We start from the raw sequence: 24061 nt of genomic DNA, 5'->3' as shown, positions 1-24061 counted from the left end.
ACCTAGCCACTCCATCACTGTGCACCCTGCAAACACACACACACACACACACTCAGACTTAGCCACTCCATCACTGTGCACCCTGCAAACACACACACACACACACACACATTCAGACCTAGCCACTCCATCACTGTGCACCCTGCAAACACACACACACACACACACACACACACACACACACACACACACATAGTCCACCTACAAGCATGTTTCTGGGAGAAACCCACACTGACACAGAGAGAACATGCACAGCACCTCCAGACTGACAGTAACTCAAGCTCAGGATGGAACCAGAGACCCTGGAGGTGTGAAATGTTAACACTACCCTCTATAGCACCATGACACCCACATTATTTAAATGTGTACAGTAATATTTCTGGCTATTTTTTTTGGAGCTATAGAGCTTTTTATTCCTGACATTTCCACCAACAGAACCCATTAGGTTCCAGTAGACCTACTTGGTTTTGAGTTACTGAGATCTGGATTAAACCCATTCAATTCAGGTTACCAGCTGAACATGCTAATAACTATAGGAACTCAAAAATAAATATAATAACTTTGATAATGGTGTAACAAAATAAAAACACCATGGCCCCCTAGGTTTGCTTCACAAACCCACTTTGAAAACCACTACCCTAGATAGTGCTCAGTTACTTCTCCCCAAAACATTAAGTGCTTAAACAACACAATACATTTTAATTAATATTTTTAATATAATTTTTAAATATATATTTGACTAAAAGTTTATAGCCCTTAATAAATAACATATCTTATATAAACATAAAAAAATAATTACGGGTGAAGCATAAAAATGCACAAAAGCAGTAACACATAGCTTATTAAAATATAAAGTCGGTTTGTAACAGAAAACAAATCAATACTGAGGCACTGATATAATCAAAACCGATAGTTACGAGACAGCAGCATTTACACTGTTATGCGCTTCAGAGAACATAGCATTATCAATCACACAAATGTGTATACTTTCTTAACCACTGGTTTTACACTGAGTGCCTGTGTAAAGCATCACCTGAGTTTCTTTGCATATGACAACATGTTTTTTATGACTCCATCAAGGAACGTATATTTTTATATACAGTCTGTGGTCTCCATCTTCAGCATCTCATCCACTTTATCCCTCCAAATCCTCTGGCACACTATCCGTTTCTTCCTGATGTTCTGAGTCCAGACTGCTCTCAACGCTCATATAGTTTCTGTCCCCTATGATGACATACTCTACGTTGGAGCTCTCCACCTGAACATTATGAGCCTCTGTAGAGTCTGGTGTTTCCCTGTGCTGACTCCTCTGCGTATGCTCTACTACATCCATTTGAGAAAAAAAAAAAAAAAAGAAGCACATTGTGACAAATGCATAAAGAATGAAAATGATAAACTCCATTGAGTGCACTCTAATGATTATGACTTAGACTAGGACACCATAACAGTACGTTATGGAAGTCATTTCCTGCTACTCTTTTGTGATGCTCTTACCGTTAATGACATCAGACTGAGAGAGTAAACAGCACAAGCTGTTGTTGTTTCCAATGATGCAGTTGCTCAACGAGGAATTGTTAATGTTTATGACACATGGGGGAACATTTCCGGTTGCCTCTGTTAATAGTGGGGACAAAACACAGGATAAAGGATTTGAAATCAAGATATTCAGGTCATCAGCTGAAGAAGGCATATGAATGGAAGTGAGAATCTAGTTTACATGTAGAACAACTGAATAACACCAAAGCACAACAGTCCAATGACACATGAAGCATGAAGCAATAACAAAAAAATTTCTAACATCTTTCAACTTCTATGTGTGTTTTGCTGATCTAAACACTGGTGTTACCAAAACCCTGGCCAAACTGGATTTGTCTACTAGTTCACCAGGCCAGAGATGTACAGGACTGGAATTGGTTGCAGACCCCCACGAGCCTGAAGAACTCACTCTTAAACACCATCAGGCCCATCAAGCTTATGCTGCAACTCAAATATATGTGTATGTGGATATTGACCTTTCTGTCTGGTTGCTCACAGGTACACCTGAATTTAGGATTAAATTAAAAAAGCTTTCTCTACACATACAATTGTAATATAAAATCATTCCTACTGCACATCACAAATTTAACTGTTGATGTACACCCTACACCCTAAACTTGGCACTCTGTTGAAAATAGCAATTTCCATACACAATACATGTAATTCTATCATATGCAAGGAGACATGGCTTGTATTGTCTTTACTGAACAGATAGCAAGAAAAATTCAGGGCCACTGTAAATATATCTTCATGTTCTTTACACTTGTACATGTACTTGTACAGCCTTAACATAAAATGGATCCACACAAACACACTCTGCAGCCTCCTACACCACACTTATAGACCACAATCTCCTGCCTCTCACATGCATACATCCCTTATGAGACATAACTGATGTGCCATCATTTTTTTTTAATAGTGGAATTTCTTCATAAAACATAACAGCACTGTGTGTGTATACCTAGAGTATGCACACAGTTTTGTGCAGAAGCAATGCAAATGCATGAGCAAGCATTTTCCACTGCGTATTTCACCTCACACGTATTTTTGCAGGAAGGAAAGCTGCACTGAAGCAGATGAGACTGCTCATGCATTCAACTATCATACTCTTCACCTAGAGCACAAGTAATGCCAGACAGTATCCACTGGAATCATCTTCTCTGACAGTCTGAATGCACATCTGATGATGAAGTGCTTTCTTAGTTATATTTAACTCTACACATAAAGTGCCTTTCAAAGAATAATCAGTTACACTTGCACTAAAATAAAACCACCAGTGCCTACCTGAAAAGGAAGACTTCTCCACATGGTGGTGAGCCTCATCAGAAACTTTCACTGCAGGACAGACAAACAGATTAGAGACACTCTGCATATGTTTATGTATATTACATATATCTCTCCAACACCTGTCAGCTCACACCTACCCAAGCCTCTGGTGACGGTACGAAAGAGTGAGGGGCTGCATGCATTCAGGCACTGGAAGAAGAGCAGACAAGGCGTGCGGCCCTTGTGCAGGAGTGTTTGCAGGAGACATGTAGCTTGTTGCATGTCTGTGGCCCCGGCACAGATCACCTGCACCTCGTAGTCAGTGAGTGCACGCGAGCGGCGCAGGCAATCAGAAATCTGCTGCACCATGCAGGAGGGCATGTGCTTGCTCAGGGTGCTCAGCTCACGCTGAAGTACCTTATCTATTCAAGAAAACAAAAACAGGAAAAGAGGAATATGCTCTTTTAATATTTTAAATTGTGTCAAGACTTCAATACCAGTGAAGGGAAAACAACAGATATGAATGCTGCATCACTGGGTCAGACATGCCAACAGTGCTGCCATCTTGGAGGGATAACTTTCATCGTTTGGAAATAAGAATCACCTCAGAAAAAGAGAATGATGAATCACTTTTCAATAAGACTTTATGCAGGAGTTAAGGCATGGTTTATAGTACTGTTTATCTTATCTTTAACACAACCTAAATTCTTCCTAAATAATGTTGGTAATATTTAGTATCTGGAATATTTGGATTTTTAATTATGTACTGTTGGCATATTTTGTCTGGTTTGTTTGTGAGTTAACTTGCGGTAGCTATGGTTAGCCTGAGGTCATGTTTATCAAGTGGTGGTTAAGGCATTGTGCTAATGACTGCATGGTCATGAGTTCGAATCCCAGTATTCTTAAACCTTAATCCCTAAACAGCTCAGTGCATCCTGTCTCAAATGTAGGTCATGCTGCATAAAAGCATTAGGCAAATGCGCAAATGTAAATGTTCCTTGATAATATCAAGCTGCTGTTAAGGTATGTTTTACATAGTCACAAAAGAAACTTACTTTATGTGTTTTTATGTAATTCTTTGTGACAATCATGCTATTGCTGATTCAGTTATGTAAATTAAAAGTTACTGTGTTGGAGACATTACTGTGCTTTATCATTATTATTATGGATGCACAGATCCCACAGTTACCTACAAAGAACTAAACCTGTTTTCTGGTACATTACACCAGACTGATGCATGGAGGTGTCCTGCATTACTGTGCACACTCATTTTCATGTGCATTATTATAAGCCTAAAATATGCTAGTGAACTTAATATAAATATATATGGAAAATACAGTCTGTCACCAATCCAACATCAGATGCGGCTCAAAACTAAAAAAAAAAAGACTGGCAGGTCTTATTTTGGATCTGTCCAGCCTTATATTAATGCTTTACTGAAGTTTCTAGAAATCAGATCCAACTGAAATATTGACCATTCCCCATTAGTCCCCTGATGTGTCCTAGTAAACAGTAACTGCGTCTATCACTCTGTCTCTCACACACACACACGTTTGTATATTGTTTTTCTACCCTTAGGAGGAACTTCCTGAACTAAAATGCTAGAGCCGCTCTGCACACAGAGAGAGTGTAAGAGTGTAAGTGTGAGTGTAAGAGTGTCTGTGTAAGAGAACTTCAGCCTAAACTCACTTCCTTGTTCTCAAATTCCCTTTCAGCTTTTCTAAACTAACCCCTTTTTTCCATTTCTAAGTCAAACACTTACCGGGTGAGATTACTGTCATGTTGCTGTTCGAGGAGACGACGTCCATCCAAGAGAAGCCACAAACACTGACCTCTTCTTCTTTTGCACATCAGCTCAAATTCAAACTGCAAATAAAACCGATACCGCGACTCTGCGCCTGTACGCCAGTGCGCATGCGCGCCGCAGTGTAATTTCCCCCGGAGAATTTCCCAGCATGAGCTCATCCTCTTTTCTTACTAGCTGGCTTATTCTACTGGTTACACATTTTCTTAATCATACTCGTGTATTTAAGGAATAGTGTAGATATACTGTGTATAAGGTATCCGAGCCTTTCTTTCCGTCTTGAGACACGTCTAACTTGCGTGATTGGATTATTTAATAGGATGTGAAGACGAAGAGGGGGTTTTATGGGACTTCTTCTTCTGCTTGTATGGTGCAGGGTATTCGAAGGGCTCTGAGTAGTTACTTGGTGACCAGACAAGAGAACAAAACCTGTTTAACAAGTGAACGAAAAGCAGCGTCCTAGTGCATTCAACAAGTGTAAAAAAAAAACCCTTAAAACCCGTCCCGCGGACACATTTAGCTCATAGTACGCCATATTTGACAAAGACTCCCTTTTTATCAGCCTAAGAGACTTAATTGGAAGGAAACAGCGTGTAACACAGAGTTAAGTGTGTGCTGTCAGAAGGTAAAAAATAAATAAATAAATAACCACTGAAATGCGCAGCGCAGGGCTCCAGGAGCAGCACAGCGCTATGTTGCGCATTTTCGACGCATAATTGATCGTCAAAAGGCCGCTGAGTGTCATATGGCCGAAAGCGAGCTGCCATTGGTCAGTGTCCAGGCTACAGGGAGGGCTCTGCTACACGGAAGACGGCACAGGGATACTGGGACGATGCTACCGGCAGATAAAGAAAACAGCAGATATTTTTAATTTGACATTCTTCGTTTTATAGTCACGTTCCGTTTTTGTTAGGGACTTTTATAGTATTGCAGAAATGAAGATCTGGAGCACGGAACATATATTCAGGTAGTGAAGATGCAGGAAGGCTGGGGACGATCTTCATGTGCACTTTCGACACATGGATGTTGGGCCATTTGTTTTGTATGATTAGTCTTAATTACATGCAAACCTTTCAGTGTAGACCATTTTAGGCCTGAGGATACATCGAGTTTTGTTGACTTTAGGATCTTACTGTTTATGGAAGTTGTCTGTCCCCATAACTAGCACACGCGCACTGTAACATGGCATTCACACTCGCTTTAGTGTAATGTTGTTTTCTTATGATCTGTGTTACACAGACACACGATGACCAGTGAGATGTGGTTGTCACATGACCAGGTTTTGTACTTTTGTACTTCTCTTTGTCAATTCACTTTCACGTTCTCTAGGAAAGGTGATGATGAGGAAATCAAGACTAAAAACAGTCCTCTGTTGTAAGAGTTGTAATCGATTCTTCCCATTTTGTTGTAATAGTCCTGTTAGTTGCTAATGCCTCATTTAACTATACAGTCCACCGAAAAGACCTTGCCAATAAGTTTGCATGAAGTGGCACTTAAAGTGAGTCACTCTACAAAATGAAGCCCATTATTATTGTCTTCCCATTCCTTTAAACTTGCATATGCTGGGGTGAAACATAACATGTCCCCATGACCTACATACAAGATAATACAAGAACGTACAAAACTACACTTTGAATCTACAACATCCACACAAAACTGCAATCACTTGCCTGGTTCCTCTGCTCTTTCCAGCTATCCCTGGGAGACGGTGATCAAAGCAGCGATGAGAAAGTACCCCAATCCCATGAACCCCAGTGTGGTAGGAGTGGACGTCCTGGACAGGAACCTGGATAAACATGGCCGTCTCCACAGCCATCGGCTGCTGAGCACAGAGTGGGGCCTGCCGAGTGTGGTGCGAGCGGTTAGTAGACTTATCTTGTAAAGGAAACCCTCAGACAAGCTGTAAAGCCATACTGTGAGATATAGAGTCCAAAAGTCTGTTTAATTTTTTTATTCATTTAAAATTGGAAATAAAGGTTTTAGAATTTTGAAATACTTAAAACAAAGAAAGTAAATGTTCAATATCTTGAATATTTAGTATTCAAGATTCTGCACTATTTCAAGGTCCCTATTAAATGTAAGCAAATTTGTGATATTGACCATGTTAACTGCTTTGTACAAAAGGGCAGATTTTCCTCATGCCTAATCTCTTCTAATGACAACACTCCGATGGATTTGAGCTAAAATGGATCACAGGTTTTTGGACAAACTTGTGGAGTCCAGGCCAGCATGAGTGCACACATAGCAAATACTACGAAACTCAGAAATTCATTTAACTGTTTCATAATATAATCTGTAATGAAAATTGTTGTATTAAATTAGAAAAGAATGCAAAATAGAAGCATTTTCACTATTCTCTGTCTTTTGGACCCTACTGTGCATATATATATATATATAATATAAATAAAATGTATGTATGTATACATATATAGCGCAGTGCATTAAATCATGCAGATACAGGTCAAGAGCTTCAGTTTATGTTCACATCAGACATCAGAATAGGGAAACATGTGATCCCTGTGACTTTAACCATGGCATGGTTGTTGCCAGATGGACTGGTTTGAGTATTTCCGAAACTGCTGATCCCCTGGGATTCTGAAGTCATTTGGGTTTGAGATCAAAAGATGAATATGAGATGATAGAACTTATAGAACTTCGAGCATGGCACCTTTGGAGGCAGACCACCCAATATAAGTTCATCTCAAAACTCAAAAAGACTCAAAACAACACTGTATACTGTGTGTATGTGTATATATATATATATATATATATATAATATATATATATATATATATATATATATATATATATATATATATATATATTTATATAATGTGTGTCTGTTAACCTGAATAAATGTTAATTTAGGAACCTTAAGATACATGCATACATCATATTAAGGTAAATAGTCATCTATAAATTGTCTTTCTGTAGATACTGGGGACAAGTCGAACCACTACTTATGTTAAAGAGCATTCCATTGTCGATCCTGAAGAGAAAAAAATGGAGCTTTGCTCAACAAACGTGAGTACTGAGATGCAAGAAAAGACTACTACAAATCTACTTGATTTTTATTGTTTATTGTATGTAAAATCTTCCTTACAGACAGAAAGAAATCTTGGTCCCCTCACCCCTGCAGCCTAACATACACCAACAGCCTCTGCCTCATATATTCTTGTCTAGCTACAGACTCCACTTAGATGCAAACGTGTTGCTTCCTGAACAGTTTTAAGTAGTATCAATAGTTTATGTGTGACCTTAACAATAATTTTGATTGATCTTTTTAGATAACGCTCACAAATTTAGTATCTGTTGATGAGAGACTAGTTTACAGACCACATCCTGAAAACCCAGACATGTAAGTTGGGGCATTGATTATTATTCTTTGTATTCATGTACAGTATATTATTTGGCTTCATTTTAATTCTCACAGAATTTGTCAGTATGATTACATTGTGCTTTTTACAACAGTACAATTTTAACCCAAGAGGCAATAATCACCGTGAAAGGAGTCAGTTTGAGCAGCTACCTTGAGGGACTGATGGCTCTTAGTATGACTGCTAATGCAAGAAAGGTAATTAAACTATTCATTTAAAAATTAAATTAAAGACAAGTGCGGAGATAGACACTACATGTGTGGTATACAGAGCCTTCCATAAGTATTCACCCCCTTGAACTTTTCCACATTTTGTATAATCTGAAATTGATATAGACTAAATTGGGATTTTTACCATTTGATTTACACAATATGCAACATTTAAAGATACAGTGGTGAATTCAACAAAAAAGCAGACATTTGCTGATGGCATAAATATTCACTCCCCCATGGGTCAATACTTTATAACCACCTTTGAGTGCAAGTCTTCTGGGATATGTCTCCTGCATCCTAATATTTCTAGTCCATTCTTCTTCTTCTTGGTTATCATTCTAACACGTTCAGGTTATTGGTTTTGAACCACTCCACTGTAGCTTTGGCAGTATGCTTAATGTGTATGTCCTCGTAGTAAGGTAAAACTCCACTCCAGTCTCATGTCTCTTGCAGACTAAAACAGATTTTCTTCTTGGATTTTGCTGTATTTGGTTCCATCCACCTTTCTTTCTAACCTGACCAGTTTCCCAGCCCCCATCCCCACAACATGATGCTACCACCACCATGCTTCACTGTATGGATGGTGTTTTCAGGGTGATGAGCCGTGTTGGATTTCTGCTAAATGTAGAGCTTTGTCCTGAAAATGTAGCTTTTTAGAGAACCTTTTTCACATGTTTGCTGAGTCTCCAAAATGCCCTGTCCAAAAGGAGTTTTATGCGGATTTTTCATTACTTTTTTCCCCCTTCTGCTCTTTCATAAAACCCAGTGTGGTGGAATGTCTGGACAATGTTTGGCTAGTGAATAGCTTCTCCCATCTGAGCTGTGGATCTCTCCAGCTCCTTCAGAGTTACCCTTGGCCTCTTGCTTGCTTCTCTGATTAATGCCCTTCTTACCTGATAACCTTTGCTGAGCTGCCTTCTCTAGGTGGAGCTGGGCTGTGTCACATTCTTTCCATTTTGTAATAAAAGATTTAATGGTACTCTGCGAGGTGTTTAGAATATTTTTATAACCAAACCCTGATTGATACTTTTTTTTTTTTTTTTTTTTTTTTTTTTTTAGAACTTTGTCTCAAACATGATTTGACTGCTCCTTGGTCTTCATGATGCTGTTTGTTTTGTTATGTTGCCTAACAAACTCTGGGGTCTTCCAGTAACAGGTGTATTTATACTGAGACCATGTGGCACTTTAATTGCACACAGGTGAAATCCATTCAACCAATTAGGTGACTTCTGATGGCAACCGATTGTACCAGAACTAATTTAGGGATTTCACAACAGAGGTGAATATCTATGCAATCACATTATATTTTTTTATTTTGTAAATAATTTCGCAAGCTATATTGATTTTCCCCAAACTTCAATATTATGGACTATTTTGTGTAGATTCATGACATACACATGCACCCAGACCCAATCAAGTCTGTTTCAGTTCCACATTGTAATGCTACAAAATGTGGAAAAGTTCATTTGGGGGGTGGGGGTGGGCTAATACTTATGCAGGCCACTGTATTAGGTGCAGCTTTCTAAGTCCATTTCTGACTACATTCACTGGAATACCCTCTTCAATACATCACATCACATGATGTCATGGGTTTATAAAGGGGCAGCTCCAAACTAGTTCTCATTTGCCTGGATTACACAATCAGCAAATTGAAGCAATTGAGGAATTTACTCTGTAAACAATGTGGTTTTCTTTGGAGATATTACAGAATGGTGCGGTGTCCTGAGATGATTCAGCGCATGAGGCAGACAAAAGATCTTAAAGCTAGAGATTATGTGCTTTATTATTTCAGAATAATCCTATTTTCTACATTATGTCTTCCAGAGGATTTATTCAGTATTTATTCTTTTCATTAGGCCAGTATTAATAACCCAAAAGAATTTAGACAAACTCTTTCAGATATATTATCAGGCAGACCAAAATAGCGTTCCACATGAGTATAATATGATAGGAGACAGATCTGCTTTTGCTTTGCAGATTTACATTAAGTGCACTGAAGAAGTCTGAGTGTGGATGTGAAAATGTGAAAACATTACATTTATCATTACTGAGCTGTTCTTTTCAAAAGTTGATAAAATAGCTTACTTAGAAATGCAGAACCTTTTCTTTTAAAACTGTAAAATGATCTTTAAGTTTAAAATAAAGATTTATTTTGTATATACAATCTGTATTTTATATATACAATGACAAAAAAGCTAAAGTGTTGATCAGGCATGCAGCAATTTTCTGTGCATTTCCAGAATCACACAGTTCTGGATTGCCAGATCCAAAATTTCAAATATGAAAACTAAAATTTTAGCTCATGTATACTTATTTGCCCAGATAATAAGTTTGAACTCACAGACTTGCCAAGTCAATCTTTTTAATTTATGTATAATTAAATGCTCTGCTGGGAAAAAAAAAGCTTGAATCAGAAAGCCTAAACATGACACAAGAAGGAAGTGAAACTGCCTGTAATTAATAAGTATAGTTCAAAGATGGTGATCATCAAATACAAGCATAAAAATTTGCATGTGTGGGTTTTTACCTTAGAAGGCAAGTGGAAATATTCAGGCTCACGTGCTGTTTCTGCTGAAGTCGAAATAAAAGACAGTATTGTGCATTTCCAAAATCTCACAGTTCTATAGTTCCTGAATCACAAACTATGAATCACGGATATTGAAAGTGTTGAGCTCATATAAACTAATGAAGTTTCTTCACTAATAAGGAAGTGTAAACCTTGTGGTGTACCTCAGGTAAAGCCACAGACCCTAACAGTATGATCAACAGTTTGATTATAGACATCATGTCTTAACCTGTGATTAAATTACTATCATTTTATAAATTTACAGTGATGATATTTAATTGTGTGTGGGGATATTTAATATTAAAACCCATTCACTCAAAATCAAATTTATGATAAGAGATCAGAAAGATTATTGTACTGATACATTATAATAAACGAGTCTCCAGGCTGTTGATCAGACATTCCAAGATGTTCATCATTTAGTTTAATATTAAAAATAGATTCCTTTTAGGGCGTAATTGTTTACCAGTGTTTAATCTGTTGTGTCTTTGTTCTCTGTAGGGATGGGATGCAATTGAGTGGATCATTAAGAACTCAGAACGGGAGAATGTACCGTTGTGTGACATGTGCTGAACAGCAATAACCTCTAGCATCTCAGTAATAAAACGGTAAAGTTATTTAAAAATGAAAAACTTACATGTGTTCTGAATGCAGTTTTGTATGTGCTTTCTATATGAGCATATGCTGACATTAATTTTTGCCTTGTCTTTTATGACAGTTTATGATGTTGTATTTTATGAAATTACTATGTAATTACTTCTAGCATGTTGGACATGTGACATTTGTTTACCTGCCATCACTCGCTTGTGTTTCAGCTTCAGTAAAATCACAGCCAGGAATTATTTTTAAATAGGATTAGCTCTTGTAACAAAAAGTGAGTGGTTAGGTAAGCAGCTAATGCTACATGTTATTTGCCTCCAGTCTAACTAAATGTAACCATATGAACCTTTGACAATATTCATGCGTAAATAGAGCTGAAATACTAACTGTTTACTATAAATAGAACTGTCAAGACTATTTATATTTTGAAGTGTCCATAATAGTATTGTTAAAGTTGACTATCATTATATATCACAATATACACTTCATGGCCAAAAGTTTGTGGACACCTGAACATCCCATTCCAGATGTAGTCCTCCCTTTGTTGTTAACCTCCACTCTTCTGGAAAGGCTTTCCACTAGATTTTGGAGCATGACTGTGGGGATTTGTGCTCATTCAGCCACAAGAGCGTTAGTGAAGTCAGGCACTGATGTCGAGTGAGGAGGCCTGAGGAGCAGTCAGCTTTCATGTGCATCCCGGGGTTGAAGTCAGGGCTCTGTGCAGGTCACTCAAGTTCTTCCACTGCAACCTTGGCAAACCCTGTCTTCATGGAGCTGACTTTGTGCATAGGGGCATTGTCATGCTGGAACAGGTTTGGGCCCCTTAGTTCCAGTGAATGGAAATCTTAATGCTACAGCATACAAAGACATCCAATACAATTGTGTGCTTTCAACTTTGTGGCAACAGTTTGGGGAAGAACCACATGTGGGTGTGATGGTCAGGTGTCCACAAACGTTTGGCCATATAGTGTATCACAGCACTAGAATCTACCTTCTGGATGTGACATTCATAATTTATAAGCATTTTTAAATTGATAAATATTTTATAGTGTGTGTATGTGTGTGTGTGTGTGTGTGTGTGTGTGTGTGTATATATATATATATATATATATATATTCTCTTGATATGGTATTCCAAGGCCCACAATATTACAGTGTCTTACAGTCTGTCTCTGTATCTGCTGTGAAATTTCAGGGCCAAACAGTAAAGTGTGTGACTGTATGTGATGGACAGCACCAGCGCTGGAACCACAATTAACTCATCTGAGTTTACACCTCTCTGTGTTGTACAGTAAGTGTGTGCTTCTTTTAAAGAGTGAACATTTGAAGCACCACATTGAAAATCTCCTAAACCGCATAAAACTGCACTTTTAAAGCTAATATGTACTAGTTGAAGTCACTGTTGAATTATGGAATATTATATTTGAATATCAGTATGCACCTCAAATGCTCTCACTACCTCCTTTTAAGAATCTTTGGGCATCCGTCAGGGTTATTGTACAAATTAGATGTCTCTGTTATGTGAAGCATGTTTACTGTGTTCTTAGTCCTTGTTATTTTCTTTTGTTTCTGTTAAAAATATTTATTTATGTTAATATTGATAACTTAATAATTCACCCAAAATGTTTACACATCTTTTTTGGTTCCTTTTTCTTTTTTTGTTACTAATGTAGGTTCTGATGCAAGGTGTTATATTTATTTTTTGGTGAAGAAACTTGTTATTGCTCAAGCTAAATACTAAAATATGTTTTAGGGTTTTTTTTTTTTTTTTGTCATATAAGTGTTCGTGCTAGTATAGCTTAATGTTACACTGATCAGACTGATTATCACTGTTTTTATCACCTCATACTTGTATATTATATCGTCCCACCCCTAGTGCCAATGCACAATTACCAGTTCAACAAATAATTTTTTATTTTTTTGAAAAATGTTACAAAATGTGTCATTTTCAGCAGCCATTTTTGTGCTGTGAAAAGAAAACGCATAGTCTTCTTGTAGTCCATCTGCTCAGAATCATGCTGTTTAAATTTGCTAAATCCAGAAATCTTAGGATTTATATGTTTGTTGATCATTTTTTACAGATCTAATTTATTTTATTATGCTTTATGGGAAATTGCAAGAAAAAAAAATCAACCTACAGTTTAATAATTTGTATAAATGAAACATATTGTTGGTTACTAGTAGGCCTGCCACAGTTACTCAAGCTGATTGGGATTGAGGTGATTAACTGTTAGATTCCACAGTTTATACATATATTTAGAACTGGTGTTCCTTTTCTGTTAGTTTGTCACTATAATCAAGATGTTGTGCCAACATATTTTAATCATTTTTCATGATGAACTATTTGTAACTATGTTCTGTAACTGTGATGCTGCTCTGGCTAGAAGCTCAGTATTTCAACATTAGGTTTTAATAGATTTTAGTTATTATTAGTGTCATGTCTTTCCTATGCATTTTACACAGAAATTCTGGTGAGTTCAGTGTCAATAAATAGCTGTGTATTTGCATTATTACACAACTGATATAATGTTCATGATATAAGTGGCAGAAGGTCAACAGGAAAGACATTTCCTTGTTTGCTGCAATCATTTGTATGCCAGTGAATTGTCAGCCAAAATGTTATAACTGTGACAGGCCTAGTAGCTAACTGAAGGAGCAGCGTAAGTCCCTGATGATCATGTGATGGCTCATATTTGGTGCTAAAATGTGTGCTTGAAGCTTTTTGCTAAACACTCTTTACTCAGTGTACTGATAGGATGCGCAAGTGAATCTGTATAGATAGATGTTAAAATTACTCATGCTTCTGTTGTAGATTGTATTTCTTACTGTTTCTTGTTAATTGCCATAGTAGATGCAGTGCGATGATAAAACCTAATGGCAGCAGCAGAAATATTAAAACAATGTATGTATGTATGTATTTGTTTATTAATTTGTTGTACTTTTATACTGGATATTTTATTTGAGCAGGGACATCCCAAGGCTGTTTACAGTTGTGCTACTGATTGAAATATTATGTAAAATTATGTCACATAAATCACAGCTGAAAACAATTGAAAAAAGGAGGACACAGTTTTCCCAGTATATCACACTATAAATAGCTACAAATATTTCCACTGCATTTTCAGTTGCCAAACTATTGTATCAAATCAATCAGCTTATCCTGGTCTTGGTCATGTCCGTATTAATACATATGTACAGCATACAGTGGAATCCCTGCTAATTACACTTGAGCTTTCATAAAGGACTTCTAGTAACTTTTAAAAATGTATATTACACTATTTAAGATTCAAGACCTGTCTTTCTCTGGTACAGTGCCAACAAAGATTTGGGACAGCGAAAACATGTTTTTGTTTTATCCTCCATCATCAAATGAACAAATTAAAGCAGGCATGTTTTGTGCACACTGTGTAGAGCCTTTAAATTACTGACTGATCCTCATTAAGAGCTCTTGCATGAACTACACTATATGGCCAAAAGTTTGCGGACACATGACCATAACACCCATATGTGCTGGTTGAACATCTCATTCCAGATTTAGTTCCCACTTTGCTGTTATATATAACCTCCACTGTCCTGGGGCAGCTTTCCAATAGATTTTGGAGTGTGGCTATAGGGAATTGGGCTCATTCAGCCACAAGAGCATTAGTGAAGTCGAGCACTGATGTCGGGCAAGGAGGCCTGAGGTGCAGTCAGCTTTCATGTGCATCCCAAAGGTGTTCAGTGGGGTTGAGATCAGGGCCCTGTGCAGGTCACTCAAGTTCTTCCACTCCAGCCTTTACAAACAATGTCTTTGTGGAGCTGACTTTGTGCACAGGGTTATTGTCATGCTGGAACAGGTTTGGACCCCTTAGTCTCAGTGAAGGGAAATTGTAATTTTGGGGAAGGTTTGGAGAAGAACCACATATGGGTGTGATGGTTAGGTGTCCACATACTTTTGGCCAGATAGTGTATTTTCAGATCTTGTCTTTGTAAATTGTTTCATAATGCATTGTGTTTTTGCAAGCTACTGAAGCCATGCCAGCTTTTGTTATCTACAATTTAACACCTTGTCACACTGGTTTAAAAAAAATCTTGTTTCTGTATGTTCACTACATTTTGTTTATATTTTAGATTTTGGTGTTAATGAGAACAGTAAATTGTACCTTGTACCAAAACTATTGGTACTAATTGTACCAACAGTTTTATCATTGGATTCTAAACATTTATTGTTTTACATGTATGTCTTCTGTTTGTAAGCTGTACTAAAGTGTCACTTTTCTTCTGGGCAGTTTCTGACACATTTACCATACAAGTGTCCTCAGCTTAGTTTTTTAAAGTTCTGTGCTAGTGACAAAGGGGGCTGTGTGTTCTATTGGGTCATTAAGACTGGCTTCTTCCTCATATGTACGAAAGCATCTATCAAAATAAAGAAATATGACAGTATAACTGGAAAATGCCTGCTGGAGTATACAGCACAGTGGCCAGTTGAACTGCTTCATATCCTATGGATAGTGTTGTACATCAAGCATTTTCATCATGTATTGTGTTAATACTATGGCGAATGAGTTTAAAGCTGAGTCAACCTACTAGTCAACCTCACTACTAATGAAGTGCTTTACAAAAGAGTCATAATAATTAAAGGATTTAATATTGGCTGAGCTTTTTGTTACTGACCCAAATTCTCTTATGTAGTTGCTAAAAATATGCAAATGCCCTGATCAAGCGATGGTGCAAAAAAAAAAAAAAAAGAGAGTGAGAGAGCGAGAACTAGAATATTAATTATAATATAAACAATTGCAGTCTCTTGTTTAATATTGCATGTTGCTCTTTTACATTATTATTTTAAATAATGCTGCTGTTTAGAAAATTGTTAATGGTATTTGATTTATTTTGATATGAACCAGCATGGTAATTTTATCTTATAACACTTAGATCAATTTAAATAAAATGTACCCTATTAAAATGTGTGATTACTCTATAAAGATTATGCAAAAAAAGATTAGGAGAACAGATTTAAAAATATTCTACACCTTTATTTATTTTCTTTTACTTTTACAAGGCCTTTTTGGAAAGAAGGACAACACCATTATTTCTGTTCTATTCAGTTAGTGGTCATATCTCTGTGACTGAAATATATTTGATCCCACCAGATGGCAGTAAGACAGACACTGCACAGCACTAGAAGACCATGGTTTATTTTCACCCATTGGGAGAAGGATGTATTTTGGCTTGCTCTTCAAGAGTATCAATGTTTGCATAACTGAACACAAGTGGGATATTGCATAAAAAAGAGGGCCTCTATTTTCCTGGTCAGAATAACATAGTACGCCACAGAATCAAATAAATAAGCAGCTCTTTGGTATCAAATTCATACCATGCAGGTGGTAGTAAACATACAGAATTGCAAAAAAAAAAAAAATGTATGCTACAAATATTAATGCATAGCTCAATAACATTTCTCCTGTTGGTGTGCACAAAAGGCAACATGTGAATGTGTCTAACAATGACAAACATTTCAGTGTGCATTTACTACATATTTGTGAAACATCAGTGAATTATGACATTGTAAATTACACCATACTTTAGTGTTGTAACAGGTCATACTATACTCAAGTGTTTACTCATATTGCATTTACTGCAGCAAATACATTTAAACAAACAAAATATCAAACGTATAAAAGTGGAAAAAAGTTCCATAGAAAAGTATTGCACACCATAATGATGGACATACCATTTCCCTCACTTTCTTTTGAAAACTCCAGCATGCTTTTGCAAATGCAAATATAAAGTCCAACAGAAGTTCATCCACTGCCATATCATAAAAAAAATCTCAACTTATATTAAGAATTACTGCAGCATGAGGGCAAACCGTAATGCAAACCGTTTGCACCTAGCAAAGCACATTTATCTTTGGAGTAAACATATTCGTGCCTAACAAAATACATGAATACCCATTGCCTATAAATGGAGCTCCTTTACATACTGATATTTTTCCTCTTCTCCTCTTTGCATTTTTCAGATTCATAATCACAGATTCTTTTTTTCAGACTTTTCAAACTCATCCAAATGCCTCACACTGACTTCCACTGACTTGCTTTTCTCATACCATCTGGGAATCTATTGCACTTTTGACTTTATATACACTATGTACAAACAGTGAAAACCAAGAAAAGTCCCTTTAGAACTTAAAGAGGTTGATAAAGCCTTGTGGAGAAACGGAAATGCTGCAGCTCTCTGGATTGTTGGCTGTGCAGGGATGGTTTGTATCCTGTAGAGGACAATAACAGAAAGGAAGCTTTTAGCACTTGGTGTGAAGGGTTGTGCATTAGATCAAAGCCCAGCTGTCACTGTTAGCAAAATTCAGACACACAGTAGTAGTAAAGCATTTTAGGTGCTACACTTTGAACTGAAAATCTTTATCGATGCTGTACAGAAATATTTCAGTCTCACCTTCCAGAACAGAATGTGGCAATGTGTGCAAAACTGCAAGGTGTCGCTGTACTGCTCCTTATGAGGGTAGCACCGGCACAGCTTAAAGTACATCTTTTTCCATTCAAGATGCCCCTTATCTGATACCATCAGTCGCTTGCGAATCTGTAAGTGGTATATTAAATAAAGTCATACAATAAACATAATAAAATGCTATTTGATTATCTTTTGACTTTAGCTTAGCTTGTGATTTTGTTTATAGTACCTTACACTATAAATAAACAATATACTGTCACACCCCTACTTCATAACAAACACTTAACACTAGGCACACCTATCCAGAAGTATGAAATACAATATAATTAAATTGATATTTAGCATTAACATATTGTACCTGTCGGTCTGTGAAGTGGTACTGGCAGAGATTCTTCCACAGCAGCCTGTCCTCAGTCAGTACACCGAGGTCAGGACACACCTGCCCCAGACTGACCAGGTCCCGCCCATCCGAGAGCCGCTGCATGATGTTCAGCTGGAGACTGACGGGTAAGTCCAGGAGCGTCATCCCGGTGCTTGTGGGCTTTGGATACAAAATGGACACATGTCAATCTCATCTTCTATGCAATCACAGCCAGACTGCTCAGCTTCACAAGTATGAGCTTTTCGCAGGTTTTCTGCTCTTTCTGCTGTTCTGCGCAATGCATTCTGTGTAATAATTCCACAAAATCCCCACTTTATTGATATCATAAGGGATCTGACTTCATTTACAGTAAAAGACAGCACTAGGCACAGATGAAGAGCGGCATTTAAGTTGTAACCACATAGAAAGAACAATGTCCTGTGTAACTGTATTGTGCTGTGCGTTTTACAAAAAAAAAAAAAAAAAAAAAAAAAAAAAACCACACATGAGCTCAATGTTCATTAGTCTTGTCTTACACTGTTTTGCACATTGGTCCTGGTCTCTCAATTTTGTCTCACTGATGTGTATATAAATAGGATGAAAGCTGACTTGACATGACTTTTCACAACTCTAATGCATTAATTCTGTTATTATAATATGAAGTACGCTTTATATGATACTTTTTAAAAATGTATCATCCAAAAATGATTTTTGGTCATATTTGTTGTTACATTAAGTCAAACCTACCTACCTGCTAGATTCTAAATACATGAGTATCTACTGATCGCTTCTCCTTATACTTGTACTCCTAGTCCTACCTGATTGTATCCATACACATACTTCTTGTTTCCTTTCTACAATGTACACACGAGCCTGCACATTTATACTACTCCTAATTATCGCAAAGCTTTTTAATAAATCTGATCTAAGAGGGAATTCTAGATTTCTGTCCAGAAAGAATGTTTTAATGCACATTTTTCATGATGTAGAAAGGACTCATTGAGCTTACTCAAAAAGGAGGCATATTTAAGGGCCAAATCAAAGCAGACCAGGACTGACCAATAATAATGCCTTTTTATGGGCCAATTTAATCAGGCATGCCAGACTGGCTTAGCAATGAATGTCTATGGACATTTCTGGTCAGCTGTTGCTCTCTGGGTTTGTCATACAGATGAGGCATTCAGTAAAATAATTTACAGAAATTCAGCTCAGTTGAAAGGCATACTGTCTACTTTATCTAATTATTCATGCCAATAATGGTTTAGATGAGAGATGTTTAACCACTGAGAGGAAATGTGCCCTGATTATCAAGCAAACCCTAGATGCTAAACTCACCCTGTTAATCTGAATGTTGTCCAGCTGCTGCTGCCACTGCAGGATGTTTTCCATGCGGTGCACCCAGATGTTAATGTTTCCCACCAGCACGGACTTGCCCATGTCCTGCACCAGACTGCAAAGTGACACATACAGCGTCTGCAGCAGCTCTTTGATAGGCCTCACATTCTGTTGATCTTCTAGAACTAAACCAGAGCAGGAGCAGGAAGAGGTCAGAGGATTACAACTGTTTACATAGACGTCACCAGAGACGCAGGAATATGATTAAGACTCTGCTTGGGTAGAAGATGGAAAAAAAAAAGAGCTGCTCAGTTTTTTTTTTTTTTTTTTTTTTTTTTTTTTTTTTTTTTAAATATGCTGTTTTAAAAGGGATGTAGTCCTATTTCATCTTCATTTCTTTCAATATAATATTTGCTAGTTTCTCTATTGGTGCTACATTATATAAACAAGTCCATGTCCATGCAAAAAGGCCAATCATCATCATCATCATACTATTATTTGGGCCTGATCTACAAGTTAGTGCACTTAACATGCACTTTTGTTTAACAGAGGGACCACTTGGTTTACAATACTTGTGAGGTTCCTGTTTGCTCTCAAAGCCTTGTCATTCTTTCCATTGCATGTAATTATGAAATTTCCTATAGTTATTCTAGTGATTGAGGCCAAATGCTGTTGTAAATAGATTATTGCCAACAGTGTGAATATATGAATACATGTACAGTTACACATGCATTTGAATTTAAATCCTTAAATTAACAGAGCTACAAATATTCAGAAGCAAAACAGGTCAGATGATTATATTGACTTGGGAAGAAAGGAAAATGGGTGAGCTGCTGAGCAAGTGTGTGTGTGTGTGTGTGTGTGTGTGTGTGTGTGTGTCCTCACCTTTCTGCACCACTCTTTCCAGAATGTTCATGTAGTTCTTCTGCGCCACTCCACTCAGAGACGGTAGCTGCGACTTGGCAATCAGCTCAAGCAGCTAAAAGGCATAAATTTCAGCAGTCAGACTTAGAGACATTCTGTTCCAACATCACTTACACAACATTATGCTTCTCTCTTCATCCAAGCTCAGGCAACAACAAACCCTAATCTGAGAAGCAGCCAAGCATCCCTCTGCACCTCGCACCCTGGTTTATGTCTCAGTAAGCCCTGTGCTGTTTTGCGCTCAAGAAAACATTCAAGGTTTATAAAGGTCACAGGCATGAGTGCATAAATAAATATTAGACCCTCTATTATTTTAGGCTGATGAAGAAGGATAAATGTGGTGTGTGTGGGTTCAAACTGGTGGATGCTCCCCCACAATATGCTTGATGGCATTTCCAGCACACAGTAGTCAGTTGAGAGGGCAGTGATTTTTGTTTCCACTGAGTCCGAATGCCAGAGCTGAGTAGGTTGGTATGCTGGCCATCCAAGAATTGCAGTGCCATGGAGCAACGCTGACCCCCTGACTGACCTGAAATCATGTGAGCGTCACTAATTCCCCCTTGATAACCCTTTCAAGTGTGTTCACGTGGTATCCATTAGGATGTGACATTTCTACCCTCTCAAACTGGGACAGCGAGTCCTACCATTACAATTAACCCAGTCTCCATCTCCATACACATTTCACACCCCCTGCTCTTCCACTGTCCAAGCCAGCAGAGAAAACCAGTTTTATTACACATGACACGGCACTTTGTACACAATAATCAATTAAAATTTTTAATATACACTTTATCTGTTTGTTCTGCAGGCTTAATGTGATCTAATAAGTCACAGATTATTTTGTGTGTTTAGATTAAGGATGTGTCATAGAGCCTAAATACAAAAATGTGCCATGACGAGCATCACAGGATTATCAGGTGAATACTGGTAAACGAATAGTAAAGGTTGCTGTGTGTTGTGTATTGTTTGCTCTCGTGTCTCATGGGCCTGGTTTTCCATTACCACCTAAACGCAATTGCTGTAACTGAGCTCAACAAAACACTAGCAGACTTGGCTACCTTCAACCCACAAACACACAGTGAAACAAACCTGAACACTCAGCACATGACCAAGCTAGAAACAAATTATCTAAGAAATATAACCTACTTCAATGCACTACTGTTTTGATTAGTGTTTTCTATGCAATGGATAACCATATGCAAACATAAGTATTTTTCTATTAATTTATTTTGACATTTTTTTATTATTCAGATAGCAATTTATGCAAAGCTCAAACTTTAATGACTGACTGAGAACCAAGTGATTTTTTTTTTAACATGGTTTCACAAAGCAAACTAGCAAGCTGAAATTGTGAAGGTGCTCTACTGGCGAAAGAAGGAGGAGGTTGACTTTCCACTCTGCTTTCATGTGGCCATCATTTCTAAGCACAGCTGCGCACTGCCTGACTGTGACCATTTCACACTGGTCTTCACCGATACACTCTTCTGTCCTTTGCTTTCAGCCTAACCTTTGCTTTTAGCAAAGTAAATGAACTTGTCTATGTTTACCACTTAGCTTATCTTAAAACAGCTTTTTTTTCAGTACATTTTGCATAGGTAGTTGAATGTGGCCCAGAAACAATAACAAGATGACAAGTGCTCAGACTTGCTACGCACTCAAGTACATATCACTATGACAGAACTTTTCCAGAAGAACTCTAGTCTGGAGTGCAGTGATAAGGGTAAAAACAGAGCCACACACCAAGGCTTAACCCCATCCTCTGCTAGATCTCAGTGTCTTCACTTAAGTGCCACACTGAGATGACATTTTATTCACGTAATAAAAAGTACCCTGTATTGCTTTCTACTTCTGAGGATTCATTTACTTCTTACTGCTTACATTTACAGAACACACTATATCAATATATCATTTAAATTTCTATTAAAATACCAAGTCAATGAGAGATGCGTTTGCTTTTGCTATAGTATTATTTTGCTTAATAGATATTATATCTTATCAAATTAGTTTATTACAGTCATTTTGAGGTTTTTCTGGTCAGTCTTTTTTATATATATATTTCTTGTTTTATTAATCTGTGTATTGCTTTTACAAGATCCTATGCTAATGATATTGTGTTTTCATTCTCTTATGGAACAAGTGAAGTGTTTCTAGAAAGAAAGCTTACCCTCACAACATAATTAAATCGTCTGGTGTCCTTAATGGCACTGCAGAAGTCCAGGCGATTAAAAGCTTCTCCCAATGTACAGTATCCATGACGCTGTATGAAACATAAATTAACAGGGAAGAAATATAAGATTATCACAGGCCTACTGTTGGCTAAATTAAAGTCTTTAAAAGATTTATTCCATTACCTCTTTGGTGCTCCCTTTGTGCACGTAAATCCACTTGTCTTTGTGGAAATCTAGAAAGAAAAATACATTTACACAACAAGCTACAGGATGAACTAACACTTTATACTATTATAAGGTATTATTATAAGGTGCTGTTGTCACTTACAGGGAACTTTACTGTTGTTGTTCAGCAAATCCTTCTTGCGCTTCTTTGAGGCCATGTCGTAATTAATAGAGAGGCGCAAATTTTCTTTGTTATAGTCCTCCTGATTGCTTTCATTGCTAGAATCAGAATCAGAAGGAGTCATATCAACAAGCATATCAGGCTCAAATACATAACATGCTGTAAAGTCTGTATTATTGTGTATATATTAAAAAAAACACTATATGTAGAGAGGAATGGGTGTTGGGTATCGATTTAAAGGCAGTAAAAGTAATCTTTCTATGTTACAAAAGCAACAGTCCTGCAAAATATTGTGATGACGTCACAGCTATGGAAACAGTAAGCAGGCCAGGCAGATGAGCATTCGTCTTATTACTGATGTGTGTATTAATAGTAGGATGATTAACAGTGGGCCAAACACAAATGCACAGCTGTAACATGAAACCAAGCTGGAACTGATGTCCGGTTGTGTTTTTTTTTCTCATCGTCCCTCGCACTTTCGATGCCATTTCTATTAGACATCATCAGGACTATAAACAAAGTGCGTCAGTGGAAATGATCCCAGTCTGGAACACCGAGTTTTCCTCTTTCTAGCACTATTTCTGCTGGATAATACATTCACATGATGACAAGACACAGTCAGGCAGAGGAGTGGAAATGTACATTAATGCCAGCAGTGCCACTGACCTCTGGGAAACATTGTTATTCGTCTCGATCTCGTCTTTCGTCGTTCTTTTCCAGCCATCCTCGGTTTTAACCCAGCTCTGACCAGGAGAGCGCCAGTCCTGTCCCAGAAACGGCATGTTTCAGCACAACAACACAAAGTCAAAACAACAACTAAAAGTCTTCAAGGGATGCCACAGCCGTTTACACTCTCATACACCCGTTAGGTTGCTGCAAAAATCGTGTCTAAGCCCGAAAGTGCGCAGCTGCGTTTTTATATTGTCTGGCTGAGAATCCGGAAGTTGTCTTGACCCCGCCCCCTTTGGAAAGCGTCCTTGAGCACGTGGCTTTGTTTATCATCATGTTCAATATTGCAAAACCTCACTGGAAACATTATCAGTGCGCTGGATCACCTGTTCCTTCTTGCATCCATCTGAAATTTCATAGGCAAGGTCATGAAAAGTTATTATAAACTTTATTT

The 24061-nt window shown here is 37.6% G+C and overlaps 3 protein-coding genes across 6 annotated transcripts; 1 reads left to right on the top strand and 2 right to left on the bottom strand.

Annotated features, from left to right (window-relative positions):
- Window positions 1-732: 732 nt before the first annotated feature.
- Window positions 733-4761, bottom strand: si:dkey-29h14.10 (uncharacterized). 2 transcript variants are annotated; one of them, XM_026914335.3, is made up of 5 exons: window positions 4565-4761; window positions 2961-3224; window positions 2821-2871; window positions 1495-1614; window positions 733-1323 (listed from the first exon to the last, which is right to left on the bottom strand). In XM_026914335.3, the coding sequence occupies exons 1-5, from the start codon at window positions 4608-4610 to the stop codon at window positions 1136-1138; spliced, it is 669 nt and encodes a 222-aa protein (XP_026770136.1). In that variant the 5' UTR covers window positions 4611-4761; the 3' UTR covers window positions 733-1135. The 2 variants fall into 2 exon arrangements, with proteins under 2 accessions (XP_026770136.1, XP_026770137.1); XM_026914336.3 differs by having other exon boundaries at window positions 733-1320.
- A 429-nt stretch (window positions 4762-5190) lies between these two features.
- Window positions 5191-16400, top strand: prelid3a (PRELI domain containing 3A). 3 transcript variants are annotated; one of them, XM_026914337.3, is made up of 7 exons: window positions 5191-5573; window positions 6299-6467; window positions 7541-7630; window positions 7894-7964; window positions 8078-8180; window positions 11263-11369; window positions 12556-16398. In XM_026914337.3, the coding sequence occupies exons 1-6, from the start codon at window positions 5542-5544 to the stop codon at window positions 11332-11334; spliced, it is 537 nt and encodes a 178-aa protein (XP_026770138.1). In that variant the 5' UTR covers window positions 5191-5541; the 3' UTR covers window positions 11335-11369; window positions 12556-16398. The 3 variants fall into 3 exon arrangements, with proteins under 3 accessions (XP_026770138.1, XP_053084810.1, XP_026770139.1); XM_053228835.1 differs by lacking the exon at window positions 5191-5573 and adding an exon at window positions 5581-5885 and having other exon boundaries at window positions 12556-16400; XM_026914338.3 differs by lacking the exon at window positions 5191-5573 and adding an exon at window positions 5892-6104 and having other exon boundaries at window positions 12556-16400.
- Window positions 16401-16518: 118 nt separating this feature from the next.
- Window positions 16519-23837, bottom strand: fbxo32 (F-box protein 32). The gene is made up of 9 exons (XM_026914482.3): window positions 23605-23837; window positions 22921-23036; window positions 22776-22825; window positions 22589-22681; window positions 20386-20479; window positions 19501-19685; window positions 18163-18345; window positions 17790-17933; window positions 16519-17607 (listed from the first exon to the last, which is right to left on the bottom strand). The coding sequence occupies exons 1-9, from the start codon at window positions 23718-23720 to the stop codon at window positions 17518-17520; spliced, it is 1071 nt and encodes a 356-aa protein (XP_026770283.1). The 5' UTR covers window positions 23721-23837; the 3' UTR covers window positions 16519-17517.
- Window positions 23838-24061: the final 224 nt, after the last annotated feature.

Source organism: Pangasianodon hypophthalmus, chromosome 1 (assembly GCF_027358585.1).
Source record: "Pangasianodon hypophthalmus isolate fPanHyp1 chromosome 1, fPanHyp1.pri, whole genome shotgun sequence".
Taxonomy (NCBI): domain Eukaryota; kingdom Metazoa; phylum Chordata; class Actinopteri; order Siluriformes; family Pangasiidae; genus Pangasianodon; species Pangasianodon hypophthalmus.
The sequence above is the reverse complement of the archived record's forward strand: the minus strand, read 5'-3'. Positions and strand labels throughout refer to the sequence as shown.

Excerpts from the sequence above, each read along its gene's own strand:
- si:dkey-29h14.10 (XM_026914335.3), bottom strand. The coding sequence starts at position 4,610 with ATGGACGTCGTCTCCTCGAACAGCAACATGACAGTAATCTCACCCG. Across the intron at positions 3,225-4,564 it reads CATGACAGTAATCTCACCCG|ATAAGGTACTTCAGCGTGAG; the intron begins GTAAGTGTTTGA and ends TTTCTTGAATAG. Across the intron at positions 1,615-2,820 it reads GGAGAAGTCTTCCTTTTCAG|AGGCAACCGGAAATGTTCCC; the intron begins GTAGGCACTGGT and ends CACTATTAACAG.
- prelid3a (XM_026914337.3), top strand. The coding sequence starts at position 5,542 with ATGAAGATCTGGAGCACGGAACATATATTCAG. Across the intron at positions 6,468-7,540 it reads TGCCGAGTGTGGTGCGAGCG|ATACTGGGGACAAGTCGAAC; the intron begins GTTAGTAGACTT and ends GTCTTTCTGTAG. Across the intron at positions 8,181-11,262 it reads TGACTGCTAATGCAAGAAAG|GGATGGGATGCAATTGAGTG; the intron begins GTAATTAAACTA and ends TGTTCTCTGTAG.
- fbxo32 (XM_026914482.3), bottom strand. The coding sequence starts at position 23,720 with ATGCCGTTTCTGGGACAGGACTGGCGCTCTCCTGGTCAGAGCTGGGTT. Across the intron at positions 19,686-20,385 it reads GGAAAGAGTGGTGCAGAAAG|TTCTAGAAGATCAACAGAAT; the intron begins GTGAGGACACAC and ends GCTCTGGTTTAG. Across the intron at positions 17,934-18,162 it reads ACCACTTCACAGACCGACAG|ATTCGCAAGCGACTGATGGT; the intron begins GTACAATATGTT and ends TACCACTTACAG.